At 45.0% G+C, this 24573-nt stretch overlaps 1 protein-coding gene across 1 annotated transcript in view; it reads right to left on the bottom strand.

The window, feature by feature from the left end:
- LOC130069726 (basement membrane-specific heparan sulfate proteoglycan core protein-like) overlaps positions 1 to 24573 on the bottom strand; it is a 92630-nt gene that overhangs the window by 28800 nt on the left and 39257 nt on the right. Inside the window, exons 8-12 of the mRNA XM_056233799.1 lie at positions 6342 to 6611; positions 6147 to 6269; positions 5629 to 5799; positions 5262 to 5543; positions 4874 to 5116 (exon numbers count right to left, since the gene is read on the bottom strand). Of these exons, the coding sequence (XP_056089774.1) occupies positions 4874 to 5116; positions 5262 to 5543; positions 5629 to 5799; positions 6147 to 6269; positions 6342 to 6611 (1089 nt within the window). The remainder of the gene's footprint in view (positions 1 to 4873; positions 5117 to 5261; positions 5544 to 5628; positions 5800 to 6146; positions 6270 to 6341; positions 6612 to 24573) is intronic.

The raw sequence follows: 24573 nt of genomic DNA, 5'->3' as shown, positions 1-24573 counted from the left end.
CCTTCAGCTTCCCACCATAACAGACAAAGAGCTGGTCTGAGGTCCTGAAACACTGCGTCCTGTCTACGTAAGCACGGAGGGCGCGTACTGGACAGAGCAGTGCCAAGGCTGGGTCTGCCTCCTCCAGGGGCAGTGCTTGCAGGTCCACCACCTGGTCCCGGAAGGGAGTGGTGGGAACCTTGGGCACATATCCAGGCCGGGGTCTCAGGATCACGTGAGAGCACGCCGGCCCGAATTCCAGGCACGCTTCGTCAACGGAGAGTGCGTGCAGATCCCCCACCCTCTTGATGGAGGCCAGTGCAACCAGGAGCGCTGTCTTCATTGACAGGAACTTAATCTCCACTGATTGCAGAGGTTCAAAGGGAGCCCTCTGCAGGGCATATAAGACCACTGAGAGGTCCCAAGAGGGTACGAGAGGAGGGCGAGGAGGATTCAGTCTCCTCGCTCCTCTCAGGAACCTGATGATCAGGTCGTGCTTTCCCAGAGACTTACCTTCAACTGCATCGTGATAAGCGGCGATAGCGGCCACATACACCTTCAGGGTGGAGGGAGACAGCCTTCGCTCCAGCCCGTCTTGCAGAAAGGAAAGCACGACACCGATCGAGCATCTCCTGGGGTCTTCTCGCCGAGAAGAGCACCAGTTGACGAAGAGGTTCCACTTCAACGCGTAGACGTGTCTCGTGGACAACGCTCTAGCGGAAGTGATGGTAGCCGCCACCGCAGGTGGCAGGGTACTCAAACCTGCCTCGTCCCGTCCAGGAGCCACACGTGGAGTCTCCAAAGATCGGGACGAGGGTGCCATAGGGTGCCCCGTCTCTGAGAAAGGAGGTCCTTCCTCAGAGGAATTGGCCAAGGAGGTGCTGTCGCGAGGAGTATCAGTTCGGAGAACCAGGTCTTGGTGGGCCAGTATGGGGCGACCAATATGACCTGCTCCTCGTCCTCCTTGATCTTGCACAGAGTCCGTGCGAGAAGGCTCACTGGGGGAAACGCATATTTGCGTAGGCCCTGCGGCCAGCTGTGCGCCAGTGCGTCCGTGCCGAGCGTGCCCTCGGACAGGGAGTAATACAGGGCGCAATGGGATGAGTCGTGGGAGGCAAACAGATATATCTGTGCGTCCCCGAACTGGTCCCATATCAGCTGGACCGACTGGGGATGGAGTCGCCATTCGCCAGAGGTTGGCCGGAGCCGTGACAGCTCGTCGGTTGCAAGGTTCCGCTCTCCTGGAATGTAAATAGCACGAAGGGACCTCAGGTGCTTCTGACTCCATAAGAGGAGGTGGCGTGCGAGTTGCGACATACGGCGAGAGCGTAGACCACCCTGATGGTTGATGTAGACTACTGTCGCGGTATTGTCCGAACGGACAAGTACGTGTTGACCCTGGAGCAGCGCGTGGAAGCGGTGCAGGGCAAGGCGTACTGCCAGCAACTCGAGGCAATTGACATGCATGAGGCGCTGGGGTCCTGTCCAGGAGCCCGCGGCTGCATGTCCATTGCACATGGCGCCCCAGCCCGTGGCAGAGGCATCTGTGGAGACAACAACATGCCTGGAAACTCGTTCTAGGGGAACTCCGGCTCGTAGAAAGCTGAGGTTCCGCCACGGGGTGAAGGACTGACGGCAGGTCGGAGTTATTGGAACTCTGAGCGTACCGCGATGCCATGCCCACCTCGGGACCCGATCGCGAAGCCACAGCTGAAGCGGTCTCATATGAAGCAATCCGAGTGGCGTTGCCGCGGCTGCGGATTCCATATGCCCCAGGAGCCTCTGAAAAAGTTTCAGTGGGACCGCACTCTTGCCCTCGAACTGTCGAAGACAAGTCAGCAGTGTAAGCTGACTCGCTCGTAAGCTGCGCGGACATGGCGACCGAGTCTATCTCCATACCGAGAAAAGAGATCCTCTGCACGGGGCAAAGTTTGCTCTTCTCCCAGTTGACCCGAAGGCCCAGACGGGCTAGGTGCCGGAGCACTAGGTCTCTGTGTTCGCAAACCTGGACTCGAGAGTGAGCTAATATTAGCCAGTCGTCGAGGTAATTCAGGATGCGAACCCCGTGTTCGCACAGGGGAACAAGGGCTGCCTCGACGACCTTCGTAAAAACGCGAGGAGACAGAGCCAACCCGAATGGGAGAACTGCGTACTGGTATGCCTGCCCCTCGAAAGCAAACCGAAGAAACGGTCTGTGTCAAGGTAAAATGGAGACATGAAAGTAGGCGTCCTTCAGGTCTATCGCTGCAAACCAATCCTGTGGCCGCACGCATTCGAAAATGCGTTTGGTCGTGAGCATCCTGAACGGCAGCCTGTGAAGGGAGCGGCTCAAGACGCGCAGATCCAGGATTAGCCGTAGCCCACCGGTCTTCTTGGGGACAATGAAGTACGGGCTGTAAAACCCTGACCTCATTTCGGCTGGAGGGACAGTCTCGATTGCACCCTTCGCCAGCAGGGTGGCAACCTCCGCTCTCATGATCGGGGCATTGCCAGCGACCAAAGTAACGGAGCGGGCCGGCGAACTCACCTGGGACCACGCAGCTTGCAATGTGAAAGACGGGGTGTGAACCGAGGAATTTTTCGTCGGTTTAGTTCCAAACCTGCCGTCTTAGGTCACCCTGGCCACCAGCCGAAATATTATCTCACGTGGAGAAAAATAGATCGGGGTGTGGATGAGGGGACTCTCACTCATTGAGCTCATCGAGTCTCGACCGTTACATTGCGATGGTCACGTTCCCAGTGAGAGAACGTGACACACCCACGAGCGCTGTCTAAACGCGATCAAAGCCCAAAGACTCAAAACAGCGCTCGCGCCCATCAGCTGAATCTATCAGAATACCACACTCAGAAAAAAAAACACGGGCAGATCGTCTTTAGAAAGACGCGTCTTTAAAAAGACGTGCCGCGTGCAGCTCTTTAGTGAGAGGAAAAACTCCGCGGATGTTGAAGCGACCAGGGAGAACATACAGACTGGCAAACCACTGCTCAGCTCGCAGGCAATGTGAAACTCGCTGGATACCGCCGTCACACCAACACCGGAGAGTTCGCTCGTCTCGAAGAGATGTAGTCACTGAGAAAACTCAGGATTTGGCTTGTGGAGTGAAGAGATGCTCTTGGCTCCGAAGCGAAAACATGATTTGCTGTTGCAGGTGTCTCTCTTTAAATACCCACGCGGTGGGGCGGAGATACATTATGCAAATTCCGCAGACCCATGGCATTTCATTGCCATAGGCTCGTTTTTTAATACTCGAAGATGATAGGCTTTCTGGCGAAACCCCCATTCTCCGTCATCCGACGTAACTCGGAGTGACTACGAAAGGGAACTATAGTTCTTTTCTCTCCATATAAATGTAATAATGTCTGTAGATTACAGTAGTTTTAGGCTGAAAAGTCCAAACTATAGAGAGATTAAAACATGATTTATTATAGTCAGAGGTCACGATTCTTCTGCTTTTATTGTGACACTGCAAGACAAAACATAAGATCCAGAATTTTTTTTTTTTTAAAAACTGTGTTTATTTATTAAAAAAGTAAACAAACATAAAATATGAAATATTGCAGCAATACAAATCAGGAGACTTACAGTAAAATAAGGAAAAGTACAAATGACAGTGTGTTCGTGTGGTTATAATGCGAAACATGCAAATATCACACAAGCCTTATGTAAAGAATTGCAATGTATTACATAAAGTATTAAAAATATTAAACTTTCACTTATAAAGAAATATTGAAAAGCTACTGAAATGTGCTGATAAATAGCAGTAATGTAAGCTAATTTATGAAAAATTTTATAAACAGACAGTCACTGTCTTGTCAGGCTTAATTTAAAAAAAAAAGAAGCTAAATATATATAGTAGAAGAGGAAAATAAGTTGCCCAATGGGATTGTGGGAAGTAAACAGTGAGTGGGACGGGATGTTCTGATACTAAAGCTTATTGTATGTCTGGTCTATATTAACAATAATATTTTATTGGTCAAAAACAGCAAAAAAACAAACATGTTAACAGGATAACATCGACCTTGTTAAAAGTCAATATGAAACCACAATTTACCCTTTCACACACAGACACACACACACACACACACACACACACACACACACACACACACACACACACACACACACACACACACACACACACACACACACACACACACACACACACACACACACACACACACACACACACACACACACACACACACACACACACACACACACACACACACACACAGCAATAATAAAGGGGATTAATTCCTGCATTTAAATGTTGTCACTCCCTAAACATGACTTTTACAGTAATAATGCTCTGCCTGAGCTTGTGAATTAAATATTAAGAGATTATATTGGAGATGGAGAAGTTTTCTGACCATAACAACAAATGACTGTATTAAAGTTTCATCCTCTTCATGAAACTGTTACTGTAAAAACACCCATAAACAATCGCAGCATTTACTCCTTTTTCTTGCCTTTAAATATATTCAATGTAACCAATTTTGATAGTTCAGTTTTTGTAAAGCAGATTTCACAACAGTGTTTTTAAAGCAACCTTACAAAGATCAAACCCTCAGTGAGCAAAGCCAAATGTGACATCACACAATAATATTAATGATTATTTTGACTGATTTATTGGTCAGATAAAATGAATGATAATAATGTCTTCTAATAAATCACTCAGGTGTTTTTCCTCTCATTCTGCAGCATTTGTAAATCAGCACGACTGTCACTATCAGATATGGACAAGCTGCCAGAGCAGAACTGAGTGTGTGGAGGACAGAGATCTGAGAGTCTGAAGGAGACCCTGAAAAAGAGACACACAAACACTTTATCATGCACTATTTCTGAACGAGGGCAAATGAAGAAATAAATCAGCTCAGTTTCATTGACTCTCACCTCTGACTGAGATCCAGCTTTTGGGAGACTCTCCTCTCTCTGGGTGTTTGCAGTAGTAGAAACCCTCATGTGACTTTGAGACAGTCGGGATGATAATCTCTGTAGTTTGTTTCTGGACGAGTGATCCAACTTTATAGAAATCAGCTCTGATGCTTGATAGGGTTGTATCTTTATATAAACAGCGTAGATTCAGATTACCTCCTTCAGTCACAGGATGAACAGGACTCTCCAGAATCACACCAACTACAGAAACACAGGAGACATGTAATATATGAACAAAATCGCAACATAATAGCAACATAGTATCTGATGCTTCCTGCACTTGTTTAACCAACCATGCATTGAGTATAAACTAACAGTGAATAAATAAATACATAAACACACTCACTGTGTACAGTGATATTAACAAGATGATATTTCTCTCCAGATTCAGACTGACACCAGTAAACTCCAGTGTCTGGTGTGATGGTGGAGCTGATTGTACATGTAGATCCTGTTTGTGATCCCCGGCGTAATGATGAACAATTTTCCAGCCGCCCGCTGTCTGTGTATCTTCTCACTGTCCATCCATCAGAGTTACTCTGGTCTTCACAGCTCAGAGAGAGAGAGTCAGAGCTGAAGTGTTGAGTTCTGCTGGGACTGATGATCAGAGACACTGGAGGAGAAACACCTGACAAGACAATTACAGCTATCATTAGGAAATTGTCTTTATTTAATATGAATCAATCAATCATTTAAACTATGTGTGAACTCACCAGTGACCCACAGTGGTTGTGTGTTGCTGTATGTTGTTTTTACGGCAGTTTTATCTCTCTCTGCTCCGCACACATAAACTCCAGTGTGATTTAGATCAGCAGAACTGACAGTGTATTTTCCTCCAGCTCCTCTGCTGCTGTCTGAGAGGAGCTCATAATCATTCCTGCTCCCTGTATAAAGTGAGAATGTGTAGAATTCACTTAAGGAACTACTATCTGATCTAGTCCGTATAAATTACATAACAAAACTTAATCCTGAATACACTGGTTCACATTGTTGTAACCCATATTACCCATTGTGTTTAGATTGTTTTATTCAGGGTTTGTTCAATGGCTCTTATGTTGTTAAAGAGGAGTGACTGGTAATGAGGGATTGGGTTCTCAAAGTAGGTTTCACTGCTTGGTGCCCATGGAAGTGTTGCCCCTTAATACAGTCTCTGTCTGGTTTCAGACATATTAAATTATATATTTCACTTCAATATAACCAGTTAATTCAGATGAAGCACATTATAACGGACCTGAGACAGTGAACCAGCTGAATGTCCAGCCTGTAGAGGAGCCGTTGACCTCACAGATCAGAGTCACTGGATCTCCTTCAGTCAACCACTTCTGCGGAGAAACACTTAAAACTGCTTTGGGATCTGAAATAGAGACATCGCTCATTAATAACTTGTTAAACGTGTGTGTGTTTATGAAGAGATGATCAATCTCACCTGATACTGTCAGTGTAACTTCATCACTGTGTTTTGATATGTGTGATCCTTCAGTCTCTGTCCCATTACAGGAGTATTTTCCTGCGTCAGACTCAAAAACACTGAATGTGTGTTCCTGTCGTCCACTGAAAACACTGGTTGAACCGTCTTTATACCAGTTGTACCGCCAGCTAGTGACTCCTTCATCATATATGTCACATCTGAGAGTGACTGAGTCTCCTCTGAATACATGATGATCAGGTTTAATGCTCACTCTGGGTTTTGGTCTTTCTGTATAATGACAACAATAAACAATAAAAATAATGTGATAAAATAATAAATAAAAACAATAAATTGTGCTGTTTTAGTGTGTGAACAATATTGTAAAACACAGAAGCAGAAGATCTCGTCCTCTTATAGTTCAATCCACTGTGCCTGTAACGGATAACCGGCTGGAGTGCTCTTGAGAGCCACCAGAGGACACTCCACGTCAGAATATTCTCATTCCCTCACAAACTACATCTCCCATTATTCTCTGCCTGGACTTATCAGTGCTCATTGCTTTCAGCTGTGTCTTATTACTTTGTTTAACTCACACGATAATAGTCTGTTTTTTTTACATTCAGCTAAGTCTTGTTTAGTGTTACACTGCAATCCCGAGCATTCTCTCTGGTTTCATGTCTTGGTTTTTGGATTTCTTGCCTTTTCCGTGGATTACTTTTTTGCCCGTGTTCCCTGCCTTGTTGTGTTAGTTTGTATGGACTGCCTGCCTGTGTTTCACCCTGCCTGTACTTTGGATTAGTCTTTGGATTACCCTGTTCAATAAATACTGCATTTGGATTCACAACCTTTGTGTCTCAGAGCAGTTCGTAACACAGTCCCGAAGTGCAGCAGTTTACATGAAAAAGGGTTGCAGAGATACATTACATTATGATCACTTTGTTAGGGTGTAATATGATGATTATGGTTAAATTGAAAACTGATAATGCTGAAAATGAAAAATCCAAGCAATAACTTTTGAGAAGCTTGGTATAACAATCAAATGAACCAATTTTGTCAACAAAAAAAAAAAAAAAAAAAAAAAAGGAGAAAAGAAAAAAGTTAGTACATTTTACAATATTTGACTATTGAGATTTCGGAAATTTAAATAATCTTTTTCAATTTGAGATCAGGATAAGTATCTTGTTGTTTTTTTTTAGTTCAAAGGGTTCAAATTTATAAGTGTGGCCCTGTTTTTTTTTTTTTTTTTTTTTTATTGCTTTAAACAACAAAACGATACAACATACACTTTAAAGCCAGGGGAGCAAAGACCACACACATACAAAAATTATCTTTTTTTTTTTTTAAATCACAAAAATACAAGACATTTGTAGCAATCAAAGATTTTGAAGACAGTACACAAACGAACAGTCTTAATAGCTTTTCCATTAGTACTAGCTTGGAAAACATAGACACCTCATACCATAATTTTTTCACATGACTATGCCAGAAAATATGGGGTACTGTTTCCAAGTGCAAAGAGCAACTTACATCAATGTCTTTCTTAAACTTACTAAAGAAATGTTTGACAGGGTAGAATTTGTGCAATATCTTCAAAGAGATTTCTTTGACCTTGTTTGTAACAAAAAACGTCTCAGGTTACAAATGTAACCTTTGTTCCCTGAGAACAGGGAACGAGACAATACGTCATCGACGTTATGGGGAACGCCTCAGGCGTGACAGGTGTCTGAAATCACTATCAAATCACGTCAATCACATTGACCGGCGACAGCCCGTGAATCATTAGCGTGAATGATTAACGTGCGACCTGGAAGTATATAAGGGCGCCTTGCAAACATGACAAATCACCTTATCGTCTGAAGGGACTGTACGGCAGGCAAGCCCCGAGGCATGGCAGGGAGACGTATTGTCTCGTTCCCTGTTCTCAGGGAACAAAGGTTACATTTGTAACCTGAGACGTTCCCTTTCGAAGGGAACTCAACAATACGTCATCGACGTTATGGGGAACGATATACCCACGCCGCCATGCTGAGGGGAGTGCATGCCCTCAGGCAGTGACAACTGTCAGAACCAGCAATTTCAAATGAAACGCTAGAACCACTCACCGTCAGGTCATACTGGGCTGTCAGTGACAGCATTCCCTACGGTCATAGCCTAAGCTATAAGCCTCACAGGAAACCTCCATAAACATAGTTAAATGAAAGCCTACCTGGGCCTGCTCAAAGGCCTAGGACCACAACTTCAATTAGAAGGGGCCCCTTCTAGGGAATGTGGCTAGGGAATCCGAAGGAACCCCAGCCAGTCACTATTCAGGGGAACGTACTCACCCCGATATGCCACCAGGACGGCCTGACCTGGCGTCAGATACATAGACACTTAGTCTGGCCACTTCCTGTCTGTCCGAAGACAGAGCCTCTGGAAAAAAACCTTAAGTAAGGCATCCAACCCGAGGGACTGCGACGCTGGCAGTGAACCACTCGGCCCGGATCTCAGAGACGGGATATCCCGGAGAGTATGACTCAGCATAGTGCTTTATGACCCTTGCTAGCGAGGGGAGTTTCTCTACTCGATCCATGGATCAACCCAGTGTTTGCAAACACTGAGGAGGCCTGTGAAGGCCTAATGGCTGATCTAACCGGGAGGCCTCACGAGAGGCCTACGACCGTCTGACCAGACTCAGGAAGCCGCATGCTCATAGAGACCCTCAGTGAGGGGAGCACAAGGTCTGCCTGGTAGGCAAACCAGGCTGTAGGCAGGAAAGGTTCGAACAAATAGCAGAGAATAAACACTTTAGCGAGCCAGGGCGCAAGCTCGCCCTCAGCAGCTGCCTATTAAGGCTAGCTGAAACTGATAGCAAGAGGCCACTAGCTTCATAAACCCAGCACCATTAGAGAAACATTACAGGGTGCTACCTGATAACCCCAGTATGTGGGGTGCTCCACCTTTAGGGAGGCCCGGAGAGGCCTACTACCTGATAACCACAGGATGTGGGGAGCTCACCTTCAGGGAGGCCTGGTGAGGCCTGCTACCTTACAACCACAGTATGTGGGGAGCTCACCTTCAGGGAGGCCTGGTGAGGCCTGCTACCTTACAACCACAGTATGTGGGGAGCTCACCTTCAGGGAGGCCTGGTGAGGCCTACTACCTGATTACTACAGTCTGTGGGAACTCACCTTCAGGGAGGCCTGGTAAGGCCTACTACCTGATAGCAACAGTATGTGGTCACCCACAGGGAGGCCTAGAGAGGCCTACTACCTGATAACCACAGTATGTGGGGAGCTCACCTTCAGGGAGGCCCGGTGAGGCCTGCTACCTTACAACCACAGTATGTGGGGAGCTCACCTTCAGGGAGGCCTGGTGAGGCCTACTACCTGATTGCTACAGTCTGTGGGAACTCACCTTCAGGGAGGCCTGGTAAGGCCTACTACCTGATAGCAACAGTATGTGGTCACCCACAGGGAGGCCTAGAGAGGCCTGCTACCTTACAACCACAGTATGTGGGGAGCTCACCTTCAGGGAGGCCTGGTGAGGCCTACTACCTGATTGCTACAGTCTGTGGGAACTCACCTTCAGGGAGGCCTGGTAAGGCCTACTACCTGATAGCAACAGTATGTGGTCACCTACAGGGAGGCCTAGAGAGGCCTACTACCTGATAGCGATAGTACGTGGGGAACTCACCCTCAGGGAGGCCTGGTGAGGCCTGCTACCTGATAATCACAGCATGTGGGAACTCGTTTTCAGGGAGGCCTAGTGAGGCCTACTACCTGACAGCCATAATATCTGGGAGCTTTTTTCTGCTACCCGATAGTAAGCCAGGCTAGCTGTCCAGTTGCCCGTCCTTGGGCTTGTCTCTTCAGGGAGGCCTGGTGAGGCCTACTACCTGATAACCATCTTAAGTGGGAATTCACCTTCAGGGAGGCCTGAGGGGCCTACCACCTGATAGCAACTGGTAGCTGAGTCCGGGTGACAGTTCCAAGGTGGCCTGCTAAGGCCAGCCAGCTGGGGACTCGCCTATCAGGGAGGCCTGGTTGGGCCTACTAGCTGACAGCAAGTCAATTCTGCTACAAAGGAACACTGTTGGGAACCATACCACACCAATGGAACTATTGGGCCCACCTACAGGAGGCCTAGTACGGCTAGCTACCTGTAGCAGCTATAAAGTATGTCCCACAATGTTGGGACTCGCCTCAGAGGAAGCCTGTTTAAGGCCTACTACCCACCGGTGAGTCAACTGCCCGAACCACCAAAGCCAACCATTTCTCTCGAGAAGTGGCCTACAGCGCCCTATTGGGGGCTGCCCATACAAGGAGGCCTGCTGAGGCCTACTACCTGATGGCGCAGCCTTCGTTGGCAGATAAGCTGTTTACACAGCGCCTACAGCATCCTGGTGCCTAATCACATTGCCCACGGCAGTGTACTCAGCTAGAGTAGCTTAGCACCTGTAGCAACATTGAGAATGTACCAAACACAATTGAAGCTTTCAGACATAACCAAACACAAGATGCTGCATATTCCAGATTATCCCCAGGCACTGGAGCTAAGAGACCCTTTTGTTGCTTAACTAAAGGGAGAACGTTGTCAATGTTTTATAATTTGGCAAGAACAGATCTGTTCAGAAATGGTGAAACAAGAAGCCTTTCTTTAAGGACCAAGGTCTCATGATATGCGAACTAAACTCTCACGTGGTACACACCACGGATGTGACAGATGCGGACCATAAGGATACCCACACACACACACACATAAGGACTTTCTTACATATCAAAATCCATAAAACTCATCCCAGAACAATTCCTGACTGACCCATAATCAAAATGATATAACATAACATAATTATATATTGTGTTTTACAACCCCTGTATGGGACTATTCTGCTTAGATCACATCTAAGTCATGTAATTGTTATGCTATGAGATGCTGGAATGAAAGTGTCGTGTTTCCTATCATTATGCTCATATATTATTAATTCAGAAGGTGGCTTGATTGAAATCTGTGTAAAAATGTTTATGTTCTTATAATAGTAATAATGTCTAAACTGTCGCCTCTTGTTCTCTCTGCTAAGGCCTGCAGAACAATGAGACCACAGAGAACACATGATTCGCGATGAGAGAAGGGGGGGGGGGGGGGGGGGGGGGTAGAATAGACCCCTCTCAAATAACCATATAGTATCTTATTGTCCGAATTCCAAATTCCTCCAGGAGGCGGGACAAAACATTGGACTTTAAAACCTTAGACCCGAACACAGAAACTCTCGCTCTCTCTGAACGCTCTTGTGATCCTCTCTCTTGTGATGCGCTCTTGCGCTCTTGTGATGCGCTCTGAACGCTCTCGGGAAAAGCTCTCTGGACTCGCTCTCTAAGCTCTTGTGATGCCCGACGCCGGGTGGAGCCGACGATGGTTAGTAACCATGTAGACGCAGAGACAAATGACCCAAATCAAGATATGGGTTAAAACAGATTTAATTGAAGCCATCTCGTCACACTTTCCTTTCTTTTCTTAGTTTGTTTCTTTTCCGTTAAAAGTCTCGGTTCTAAGTTAAGTTTTGCTGCAAAGTTTCGTTTTAACGTTTCAACTGCAAAACCAGCTTTCAACTTCAAAGACTTTCATTCATCCGCGCCAACACACCACGTGATTGGCCGCCCCAAGACATCTATCCAGGCACGAGACAGCCAACCAACGGACCGGGAAACCCCCTTTACGACAAAAAGGAGAATCCCCAAAGCAACGCAAAGGACAAGCAAGTAACGCCTCCAGACTCTTAACTGGTGTTTAATATAAAATTGAATCACCCGCCTAAGAAACGATAAAAGGGTGAAATTAATTATTGATGCTTCGTTCAGGTTGTGTCTTATAAGTGCATAGAATCTTGGGAATCTCACCATCTAACTCCTAAAACTCATTCTTCCTCACTCTCTGTCTTTCTTCAACTTGTATGAATGCGTGTGCGTGTGTTTGTGTTAGATATTTGTTTTGTGTGTTAGCCATAGGCTTATAATCAATAAAGTATTGTTTGTATTTGAAAAGAGAAGCATTACTTGTGATATGTGCTTACCGATTTATTGTCTTGAACTTCGATCTAAGTTACCTATGCTTTGACCCTTGATTTATTTCTTAATTTAGCTGTTAGCTGGGAATTAGTCTTTCTTGGCCAAGAAGATATTATATTTCCTAGAATTAATAATTGTTTATGCTTTCCGTTCATTGGATGAACTGATAAACTGATCATATTATTGATTTTGCTACAGTAAATTCTGAAGATAATTCAATTATTAATTATTGATCATAATCTGTTATGAATAATAATTAATTATATTTATACGTGCGTACAATCGCTACATTATTTATGGTGGAGAAAAATGCGGGCAGTTTAACCTAAATTGTAAGCATATACGAAGTAATTTATCTTTTCATATTGTGCGGATGAGAGATCCGAACCTCCATAAGTCTGTGTGTGACGGATGGAGAGCGCGCAGCGCGCGCCCTGTTTGAATGAATCTGCTGTTTGAGTGGAAAGAGCTAGTCTGTCTGCCTCCATATATGTTATTTTTTTTTCAACTGCAGTAAAATAACCCAAGATATAAAATATCACACAACAATAAGGTGAGAATTGAGCGTGTTCCTCAATTTCTGAAATACATAGCTTACTGACGTCTGCGTGTTCCAGCGTCTGTCAAAGCTATACATGTGTGTGTATCAGCCAGAGAGCTTAACAAAATTATACTGCAGTAATTAAAATAACTATATAAGAACGAATATTCTCCTCACAGAGCGATGAGCGTGTTCCTCATCTAACGTTATATATTTTTATCCGATTCACAGTGCGTGTTCCACTGCGACCCGTGATAAACATAGAAGCAGTTATATTTATCTGATTGTCAATGCGTGTCCCATTGCAATCCCAGAAATAAACAGCTGTTTGTCTATGTTTGCTTGTATGTTGGTGTCTGTTCAATGAATTCTCGTGTAAACACTGCGTGTGTCCGAATGTAGTTGAATAAGAGTTATTTTTATTGTGTTCAAGTAAAGCTTGACGTTGAAACTAACCAACAGTGAAGAGCCCTGTTGTTCGTGTGCTCAGATAAACTTGCACAGAGACGATCTGCCGAGGTCGTCATCGTTCCATCTATTATAACGCAAAGCTGTCGCTTGCTTAAAGTTAATATCACTCCTAATAAATTGAGTGAAGCCCCACATCGTAAAACCAGCTAAAGCTACGAGTGGTGTATTTTTGTACAGTTTGAAATGCGCCGACATTTCCCGTAATATGATCGACTGTTACTGTACATGCATATTCTATAAACATTGTTGAAATGCGCCGATCATTTCAACTGTTGCAATTCACGTGGTTGCCCACTAGAGTTTGTTTAGTCGCTATAGTTACGATCGTGACACGGAAGTCTTTACCAACGCTTCCGGGGGAACTCCGACCTCTCGCATGATCAGAGCCACAGTGTAAACAAACCCTTTTGGTGGCTAAGCTAGCTAGCCCTTTGCCAAGCTAACCAAAGCAGTTGTTTACAGTGAGGCCTATATGCTAACGCCTTTAGCATTATTTACGGTTATCAGTAGTATTAACCTCAATGGTTAAATAGTGTCTGTTTGAACAACGTTAAAGTGATTTAACCATTTAAACACCTTGACTTTCCACCTGTTGGTCTTTTCTTCTGTCTTATTTACCTTTCCCATATCTTAACTTACTTAACCCATATTTTCCGTGAAAAGGAAGTCGTTTGCAATTATTAATTCCTTTACCTGCATTTTACTTGAAAAAGAAAATGCTGGTTTATGATTATTAATTGTCAAGTTCGAATTTGATTTTTTTTAAGGGAATTATTAAATTTAAATTTAAATTCTATTTTTCTTAACAGGTAATTTCTAATGATTTCTCGATTTATTTTTAATAAATCTAATTTCATAATTTCTAAATTTCTCTTTTAGATCTAATCACAGGCGAATAAGTCTTAAACTTTGAAAGTTAAGAACTTATTCCACCAACATTTTCCCTATTACAAAATATTGTTAGACTCATACTTGCTTCTTATTGTTATTGCGTTGTATCCTCCTTTTCTCATTTATTTCAGTTGTGGTTATAAACTTAACCATTCTATTTTACTTATTCATTTACCCCTTTATTTAATTTCCCTTTCTTATTTTGTCCACTATCATTATTACTTTCATCTTCATTACCTCTTCCTTTTTGCTTGGAAGTGACACACCTGAGCCTCAATAGGAGACATTGGTATCTCACTACGAGTTTCAAATAAATCAGAGATAACCCTCTCTTTCAAAAGTTTATTTGTGAATGTTTAGTTGTTTGGCAACTGTCAATTCCATACTCGTAGTTCGACAAAGGCTCCAGCCATTTGTGGATCCAATCTCCTTCCCTCCTTCCCTTCTCACATCTTTCCTGTGCTGTCCTGCTTTATTCCATCCCATTCTTCGCACTTGTAGGGAATACACCTGAGAGAACCATCAATTGATTCAAAAGAAAGAGAAAGACAATCTTTCCAAAGAAATCATTAGGTATTTGATTTTTAATCAAACTCTCTCTGTTCTACATACTCTCCCTGCATCTGTGTACGCAATTTACAATTTGACATCTCATCCAAGATCAATTAACAGAGACAAGTGTTGAGCAACCGTCGCCTTCAAAGCATCCCTGCTGTAAGCGGTCCAACTGACGGTGTGTGGTGTCAATCCTGTCAAACTCAGAAAAGAGGTATCAGCATTATTATTGTATTATTTTTCGTTGTAAACGTAAACAATAATATTGTTTAACTTTCTGGAAACAGATTCTTTTTAATAGGAAGCATTTACGAGAAAAATAATATCTCTCCTACTAGTTAAGAATTTTCTTTCTTGTTTTTTTTTTCAAAATTGGTTTTTAACCTCTTCCTCTCTTTTTCCCTTACTCAGTTGAGTGACGTAGTCCTCACATCACGAGCTGAAACCAGCTTTTCATTGATAGAAAATATTTATAAAAAATATTTCTCCCATTGAAAAAAAAAAAAAAACCCTTTACAAATTGAGATTTGTTTTAACCTTTTTCTCTCTCTTTCCCTCACTCAGTTGAGTGACGAAGTTTCCCCATCACTAGCCTACCTGTCTACACTGAGACCAACACGTAGACATTACAACATTTCACTATTAGTGTATCGTCACTGAAACGACACTTAGCTGTTCAACCACATATAGGCTTACATTCCACACAGGTCTGTGTCAGTCTCTTCACCCAGCGTGCCAACATGTCGTGGACGACGAACCCCAGTGCCCAAAAGGGATGACGTGGACGCCTGGCTCAGAGGCATTACAGACTGCCTCACACCAAAGACAATTGAACTGTTATTATTTTTAATAATAATCATAATTCTGAGAAGATTCCTGACACGTGATTCAAGCCAGAACCACAACCACGTGGAACTAACCAAAATAACCTGTTCCTTAAGCAATGCCTTCACAGCCCAGCTGAAACTAAGCGACAAGCACATCACCCACCTCCAAGAGGAGCTGACACGTGCCCAGAACCGCATAGACAAGCTGGAAGTGAAAGTCCAGGACAACTTCAAGCGTCAGACCACTGAGTTCCTGAGAGAGCTGATGCACACTCAACACTGCACAGACCAGCTCAAAGCAAAAGCTCAAGACAAACTCAAAGTGCCTGATGAAGTGGAGCAAGAAACAAAGAAACAACTTGATAAGCTCCAAGAAGCCCTTGCAGTCACTGAACGTGACAAACTAGAATTAAAGACTGTCCAAAAGCACCTGGTAAACCAACTGCAGTCTGCTGAACATCAGCTAGAGAAATCCAAAGCTGACATTAAAGATAAGAACTCTGAAATTAATGCTCTGAAAGACCACATGGAAAGGTGCAGCGCTGAAATGGACCATCTGACCCAACAGCGAGATGACGCCAACGACGAGCTCTACGCGGTCAGAGATGAACTCCAGCACATTTTCCAACAGAAACCAGAGCCAAGAAGGGAGAGACCTCCCTCAGCATCACCCCTGCTGAGCAGAACAGAGTCCTCCATCCAAGAACTGGCATACAGTGAAAGAAGTGAATGGCCACAACCAAAAACGTCACAGGCCTTCACCCCAGAACTCTTCCCTGCTAACAAACGAAGAGAGCTCATCCAGGCAGACTCCAAAGCTGCACAGGGGATGACCTTTAAAGATCTCAACCAGCTGGTGAAGAATATCACTCAGTTCAACCCGAACTCCACAGAGGGTCCCGACATCCAGACCTACATCAGAGATATCAACTTCCACCTAGAGGTGAGACCACATATGACTGACAGAGACAGATTCTACCTCCTCAGATCCACATCCAGTCCAGAGGTACGAAGCTTCCTAGACAGACAACCTGCTCATGTCAAGTCAAACTACCAGCTGCTATGTGAGACACTGATTAAAGAATTCACAGGCCCAGAGTCGGAACACGGTGTGTTAATCGCTATGGAAACCAAACAAGGTCGACAAGAGACTCCCCAAGCCTACTACCACCGCTTTCGACAAGCCTACTTAGGTGCACATAACAAACCTGAACTTGAAGAGGATGTGAACTTCAAAACCCTCTTCCTGAGAAACCTGCACCCCGGATTGAGTCATCATCTTGGCATCATGGCCTGCCCAGGCACAATGACAATTCAACAGCTACGTGACCTGACACACAAGGCCTACATCAAACAAAAGATGAACTCAAAGAAAGGTTTGAAAACATCCACAGTGTCAAACTCCATCAGCCAAGACACAAGCCTTGCACTGGAAGACACCCAGTGGCATGACAATACCACAGTCCTTCGTAAGGAGCACAGAGAACGTGACTCCCATGTCGCTGACACCTACCACACTAACCGCATGGAAATGCCATGGGACCAGCCACGCTTCTCAAGTAACCCACAAGAAGGAAACCACTGGAAACCTAACTGGACATCCAAAGGCCATCAACCAAGGCATCCAAAAGCACTCCATGTGGGTACTCAACAACGAAACCCACCTTGGCACCACTCAGTTAAACACAGCACTGAGTATGCCCAAGAACCAGACAGTTTACCCTCAGAAGACACGGAGCAACTAATGAGGCAACTGAAAGTGTTCATCGGAAATGAGGTAAACATGGATGACGAACAGGATGGCGATGGAACGGAAGACCACCGTTTCATCTGATACACCTTCATAATGAACATGAAGACCACTTGTTCTACAACAACACAGAACAAAGTGGCCTCTCACAGTCAACCACTGACAAACATCCAGAGGTACCAGAAAACACCATCCTGGCTACCCGTCACTCATAAAGAAACCCCCAAACGAGCTCCAAACTCAAGAACCACGTGTGTGCTACAGCAACAACAGTATGCACAGAAGGTCAGAAAGTCTGTCACAACCAGAAGGCATCATCGGAGGAATGCAACAACGGAGACCAAGTTTCGCACTACATCTTCACACATCCGTGCCAAACTACCTCCCAATGTCTGCCCCGAGAACTTCCTGCCTTACTGGATTGACCCCCAGCAGATCACAGAAGATCCCTTTTCCAAGGCAAAGATGCAACAAGCTCATCAAAGCTAAGCCATCAAGCAAAAGGGGGGGAGCAAAACAGACTGAGACAGATCTGACCATACATACATACATACATGCACTACACGACACCCCTAACATACCCACTTACATACAGAAGTTAACCACCTCTACCGTGCAAAACATTCAACAAATATGTTTTTCCCCACAGGTAGAAACTAACTTCAGAAACTAGCTTAACAACTTAGCTACACTTACCATAGGAAACATGGTAACTACCCATCCAACAAGTACACCTGAGAACACCTCTCACTACATCATGATACCTGACACCTTAGCTGCGCAACCGTAGTTATAAACCATATCAGGAACACTCAACTGCTTTGTTTTGTTTTACTTCTTCCTTCCTTTCCTTCTTTTATTAGGTAAAATGCCTGTCCACCCCATAAGGGTCAAGGTCACAATAATAGGATTGACACACCACTCCTATATTTGTAAGTCACCTTAAAACGAATGTGAGCCAGAGAACTCCCTGCATCATTCGTATCACAAATTGAAAGGTAAATTGGTCTAAACCTAGAACAATTTAGAAGAGAATAAAACAAACAAATCAAGTTTAGTCACAAAGTTGATCAATCACCGTACCAAAACAAACTAAAATAACGGTCCTAAAATTGAATTCAACTTTATTCAACGTGATTGACTAAATTGAGAGAGTGAACCTGTTTAGGCCTAGGTAATCTATTGCCCTGCACCAGTAAAGTGACCAGTCATGGAGGTGTTGTCTTGTTGTTTGCTGTGTGTGTTTGCTTCCTCTACCCGTTTCTCCAGCGTTCAATGATGTCTTCTCCTCAACCCATCATCGACCGAAGGGGGGATATGTAGCAACATTGAGAATGTACCAAACACAATTGAAGCTTTCAGACATAACCAAACACAAGATGCTGCATATTCCAGATTATCCCCAGGCACTGGAGCTAAGAGACCCTTTTGTTGCTTAACTAAAGGGAGAACGTTGTCAATGTTTTATAATTTGGCAAGAACAGATCTGTTCAGAAATGGTGAAACAAGAAGCCTTTCTTTAAGGACCAAGGTCTCATGATATGGGAACTAAACTCTCACGTGGTACACACCACGGATGTGACAGATGCGGACCATAAGGATACCCACACACACACACACATAAGGACTTTCTTACATATCAAAATCCATAAAACTCATCCCAGAACAATTCCTGACTGACCCATAATCAAAATGATATAACATAACATAATTATATATTGTGTTTTACAACCCCTGTATGGGACTATTCTGCTTAGATCACATCTAAGTCATGTAATTGTTATGCTATGAGATGCTGGAATGAAAGTGTCGTGTTTCCTATCATTATGCTCATATATTATTAATTCAGAAGGTGGCTTGATTGAAATCTGTGTAAAAATGTTTATGTTCTTATAATAGTAATAATGTCTAAACTGTCGCCTCTTGTTCTCTCTGCTAAGGCCTGCAGAACAATGAGACCACAGAGAACACATGATTCGCGATGAGAAAAGGGGGGGGGGGGGGGGTAGAATAGACCCCTCTCAAATAACCATATAGTATCTTATTGTCCGAATTCCAAATTCCTCCAGGAGGCGGGACAAAACATTGGACTTTAAAACCTTAGACCCGAACACAGAAACTCTCGCTCTCTCTGAACGCTCTTGTGATCCTCTCTCTTGTGATGCGCTCTTGCGCTCTTGTGATGCGCTCTGAACGCTCTCGGGAAAAGCTCTCTGGACTCGCTCTCTAAGCTCTTGTGATGCCCGACGCCGGGTGGAGCCGACGATGGTTAGTAACCATGTAGACGCAGAGACAAATGACCCAAATCAAGATATGGGTTAAAACAGATTTAATTGAAGCCATCTCGTCACACTTTCCTTTCTTTTCTTAGTTTGTTTCTTTTCCGTTAAAAGTCTCGGTTCTAAGTTAAGTTTTGCTGCAAAGTTTCGTTTTAACGTTTCAACTGCAAAACCAGCTTTCAACTTCAAAGACTTTCATTCATCCGCGCCAACACACCACGTGATTGGCCGCCCCAAGACATCTATCCAGGCACGAGACAGCCAACCAACGGACCGGGAAACCCCCTTTACGACAAAAAGGAGAATCCCCAAAGCAACGCAAAGGACAAGCAAGTAACGCCTCCAGACTCTTAACTGGTGTTTAATATAAAATTGAATCACCCGCCTAAGAAACGATAAAAGGGTGAAATTAATTATTGATGCTTCGTTCAGGTTGTGTCTTATAAGTGCATAGAATCTTGGGAATCTCACCATCTAACTCCTAAAACTCATTCTTCCTCACTCTCTGTCTTTCTTCAACTTGTATGAATGCGTGTGCGTGTGTTTGTGTTAGATATTTGTTTTGTGTGTTAGCCATAGGCTTATAATCAATAAAGTATTGTTTGTATTTGAAAAGAGAAGCATTACTTGTGATATGTGCTTACCGATTTATTGTCTTGAACTTCGATCTAAGTTACCTATGCTTTGACCCTTGATTTATTTCTTAATTTAGCTGTTAGCTGGGAATTAGTCTTTCTTGGCCAAGAAGATATTATATTTCCTAGAATTAATAATTGTTTATGCTTTCCGTTCATTGGATGAACTGATAAACTGATCATATTATTGATTTTGCTACAGTAAATTCTGAAGATAATTCAATTATTAATTATTGATCATAATCTGTTATGAATAATAATTAATTATATTTATACGTGCGTACAATCGCTACACACCCTAAAAAACAAGGGGAGTACAACATACGCTATACTGCCTAAACGGAGGCCCCAGAAGTCAGGGGCCTACCATCTATGCATGGGCGTCAGCTCAGGGCAATGCTCTGGCTTCAGGGGAGCGAACCTCGACAAAGGAAGAAGTGAAGGCTTACTTCGTACTCGACCCGAGCCATAGTGGTGCGAGGTAGAAAAATACAGAACTGAGAGTGAAGTGCTCAGACCTACCCTGAGTCACAGGGGAATACTCACACCTCACCCTGAGGTTACCAAGGTGCGGGCCTGCCAGCGGCTCTAGGGGTGACAGAAATGTATCTGTGCCCAACCTAGGGGAGTGGGGGCTTCTTAAAAACCACCACCTAAAAACCCAGCACTCGAGCAGTAGCTCAGCGAGGTAAATAAGCCTATACTGGCGGTCTAATCCAAATGCCAGTTCTGCACGGCAGGGTCGGGCAGACAGACCGTCTTCTCAGTGAAGCGAAAGACGACCTAACCCTGCTCGAAAAAGATAGAAAAACCACGGAGGCCTGATTGAGGCCCACCATGACCTTATAAACCAACCTCTGCACCAAGCTGCATTACTCTAGTCGCCCCAGAATGCAGAGAAGGGGGCGGGCCATGGCCTAACGACTCCCATGGGAGGAGGCTGTATACAGGGATGTAAAACATACACTCACAAAGTGAAGAGTCAGAGGAAGAAATGCTAACAAAGCAGAGCGCCTCAATATCCCAGGGATAGCCTAGGCCAGCTACAGAGGTGGCCCTGGTGAGGGCCAGCCTGTAAGCATAGATCTATCTGAGGGCTCGGAGGAGCCACAGCCACTTAAAGAATATAATCTGTATTATTCCATACAAAGGGCTGCAAAATCGCCAGCCTACTGAAAACCCAAACAGAGCTCAAGGGGCGAAACACTCAGAAAAGTCAAAAACGGCCCCGTGGGCCGGACATAAGATCTAACTGAAGCACTAGCGCCAGTCAACCTCTAAGAAAAATTTCTAAAAGAGAGACCAACTACTCTACCCTACGGTGGCCTAGCAGCCCGAAGGCTAACACAGTTACCGCACTGGCCACCTAGCAGGGGACTTCAGGGCCCTAATAATCCAAAAAAGTTCTCTTACCTTAGTACTTTGACATGACCCCATAACTCTATACAGGGAACGCGGTCTGTAGAGAGAAACATTTTATTTTTTAATCACAAAAAATACTCTTCAAAAGACCGGCAGCTCACCTGCGGCGTGCGAAGTAAGACCCAATTTTTCAGACAGTTCTTTTAAGAACCTGGGATCCGCCACTTCACAAGCCTGAAAGGGGCGTTTCCAAAAACCAAACCTAGGTGGGCCGTCAGAACATAGTTCTCATCATAGGCCCATCCCCAGGCCTGATGTAATGAACGCCTGGAGGTCAGGAGAGGGCAGAAATGTCGTGACCCTCCGGGGAGGTTATCCATCACCGACGCTGTGTGCGCTTGCGCTGGATAACGTCCCTCAGATCTCTCCTGTTGCGGGAGTCACGCCTTCTCTGCGACCTGCTCCTTGAGAGAGGGGGCGCACGAGAGGCGACACTGGCTCGTTGACCCTGCATACGGTCCTTAGACCGTGAAGGGCCAGGCCCACCCGCTTGCCGGGGTATGGACGCGGATCTCAGCGGCATGCAGGTTTTAAACGCTGCTGAGCGCGCCTTCGCCTCCCTGAACTTCCCCACCACCGCCTCCACGGAGGTGCCGAAGAGTTCGGAAGGCGAAACCGGCGAATCGAGGAGAAAGGCTTTTTCTTTCTCCCCGATGTCGACTAGATTTAACCACAGATGCCTCTCCGTGGCCACCATCGCCGCCATCGACCGTCCGATCGCGGCAGCGGTTTGCTTGGTAGCCCGGAGAGCCAAGTCTGTGGTGCGGCGCAGCTCAGCCACCGCCTCAGGGGACATCCCTGCCCCCTGGTCGAGATCCCCCAGCAGGTCGGCCTGGTACGCCTGCAACACTGCCATGGTATGTAGTGCAGCACCGGCCTGACCTGCTGCCGTGTATGCTCTGCCATTCAAACGAGCTGTTGTCTTCAGTGGTTTGGATGGCAGGGTTGGAGCTTTCAGTGTCGCTGCCCGCCCAGACACGAGATAGTTCGCGAACGTCTCGTCAATGGGCGGCATGGACACGTACCCGTGCTCTCCGATCCCCTCAACATCAGCGAAACTAGCCCGCTGATGTCGGTGGATACGGGCAGAGTACGGGTTCTTCCATGCCCTCTCGATCTCCCTTTTTCTTTCTTTTTTTTTTTTTTTCTCTCTTTTTTTTTTTTATATGGAGATCAGGAAGAAATGGAAGGCTCACCTGAGCTGGTGGTGTATGGCCGGGGAGAAAACGATCGTCGAGCCTGCCGCGAGCGGTCTCTCCTCTAGCGCGCCGCCAAGGCAGCTGCAGCCTATCGGCAGCGCGCCCCATCACATCCACCAGCTCTGCATACACGGGGCTGGATGGCTGAGGAGGTTCAGGATCTATTTGATCATAAATCTCCTCAGCCATCTCCTGCGCGTCCTGAAGAGCATCAACTGCAGGTACAGTCGGTGAATAGTCTTCCCCATCGACCTGCAGTTCACCCTCGTCAGTCGTCGAATCATCTGAGAGGTTTACAGCCCTCTCGAGGCGATCGACGAGCTCCATCTGGGAGCCCCATGATGTAAGTCGCCGCTCGGCCTCGGCACGAGCGGGACCCGCACCATGAGGTCCAGACGCTGAACCCCCCTCACTCGAGAAGAGGGCCAGACGAGAGCGGAGCGTTTTAAGGGAAAAACACTCGCAGTTCGCACAGAGGGTTCCCTCGAGAACCTCCCGTGCGTGCTCTTCACCCAAGCAAAACACGCACAGCTCGTGTGTGTCGGCCGGTGTCAGAAACCTCGGACACGGGTCGGCACACTTACGAAAACAATCAGTTTTAGCTGTGCGTTTCATTCTTACCTTTTTTTCCCCCGTATATCTGAATAGCGTTTCAAACAAACAGTCCCTGAAGACGATGAGATGAGATGTTTGCAAGGCGCCCTTATATACTTCCAGGTCGCACGTTAATCATTCACGCTAATGATTCACGGGCTGTCGCCGGTCAATGTGATTGACGTGATTTGATAGTGATTTCAGACACCTGTCACGCCTGAGGCGTTCCCCATAACGTCGATGACGTATTGTTGAGTTCCCTTCGAAAGGGAACTTATGAGGTAATAACCAAACACTTTCCCAATCAAGATCATTAACAAATTTAGTCCAATAAGTAATAGAGCAAGATTTGGTGACAACCTCCTTTAAAAATAGAGATCGAATAGATTTGTTATTGCTGTTTGACTGTAAAAAACAAATTTGACCACATACTGTGTTAGTTGGGTTAATTATGGGCATATCAACTGATGACAACACACCTCTACATAAGGAAATTAATCCAGAATTGATTGCAGAAAATACAAGAGCAAATTCCTTGGGAGTCACAGGGAAATTAAAGTGCAAAAGAAACTCGTCATACGTCATAAGGTATCCTTGAGTGTTAAACAAATGACAAACTAAAACAATACCCTTTTCAAACCAGCTTGAGCATGAAAGGCAGAAAGTTTCACTGGCAATTTGTCAATTTTATAATCACACATTAGTAAAAAAGAAAGGCCCCCCAAGTCGGTTAAAAATAACATTAGGAATAGAATTCCACAAAGGAGGTTTTTTCAAACAAAATTAACCAATTCATTTTGAAGGTATTATTTAAAGTATTGAAATCTAGAAAATCAAGGCCACCACTTTTAAGGAAATTTAAAACAACGGATTTACGAATGTAGTGCACACGATTATTCCATAGAAAATTAAATAAAATCTGATCAATAGTTTTGATAGTTTTATAGTCTAAATGTATAGATGAAGCAACAGTGTCACGGGTGTGGTGCGGGTTGAAGAAGAGGCAGAGTCAAAAGGCTCCAATTCAAACATTTACTCTTAA

The sequence above is a fragment of the Rhinichthys klamathensis genome, unplaced genomic scaffold (assembly GCF_029890125.1).
Source record: "Rhinichthys klamathensis goyatoka isolate OS25496 unplaced genomic scaffold, OSU_Roscu_1.1 h1tg000015l_1, whole genome shotgun sequence".
NCBI classification, from domain to species: domain Eukaryota; kingdom Metazoa; phylum Chordata; class Actinopteri; order Cypriniformes; family Leuciscidae; genus Rhinichthys; species Rhinichthys klamathensis.
This window is presented reverse-complemented; position numbering and strand designations above follow the sequence as displayed.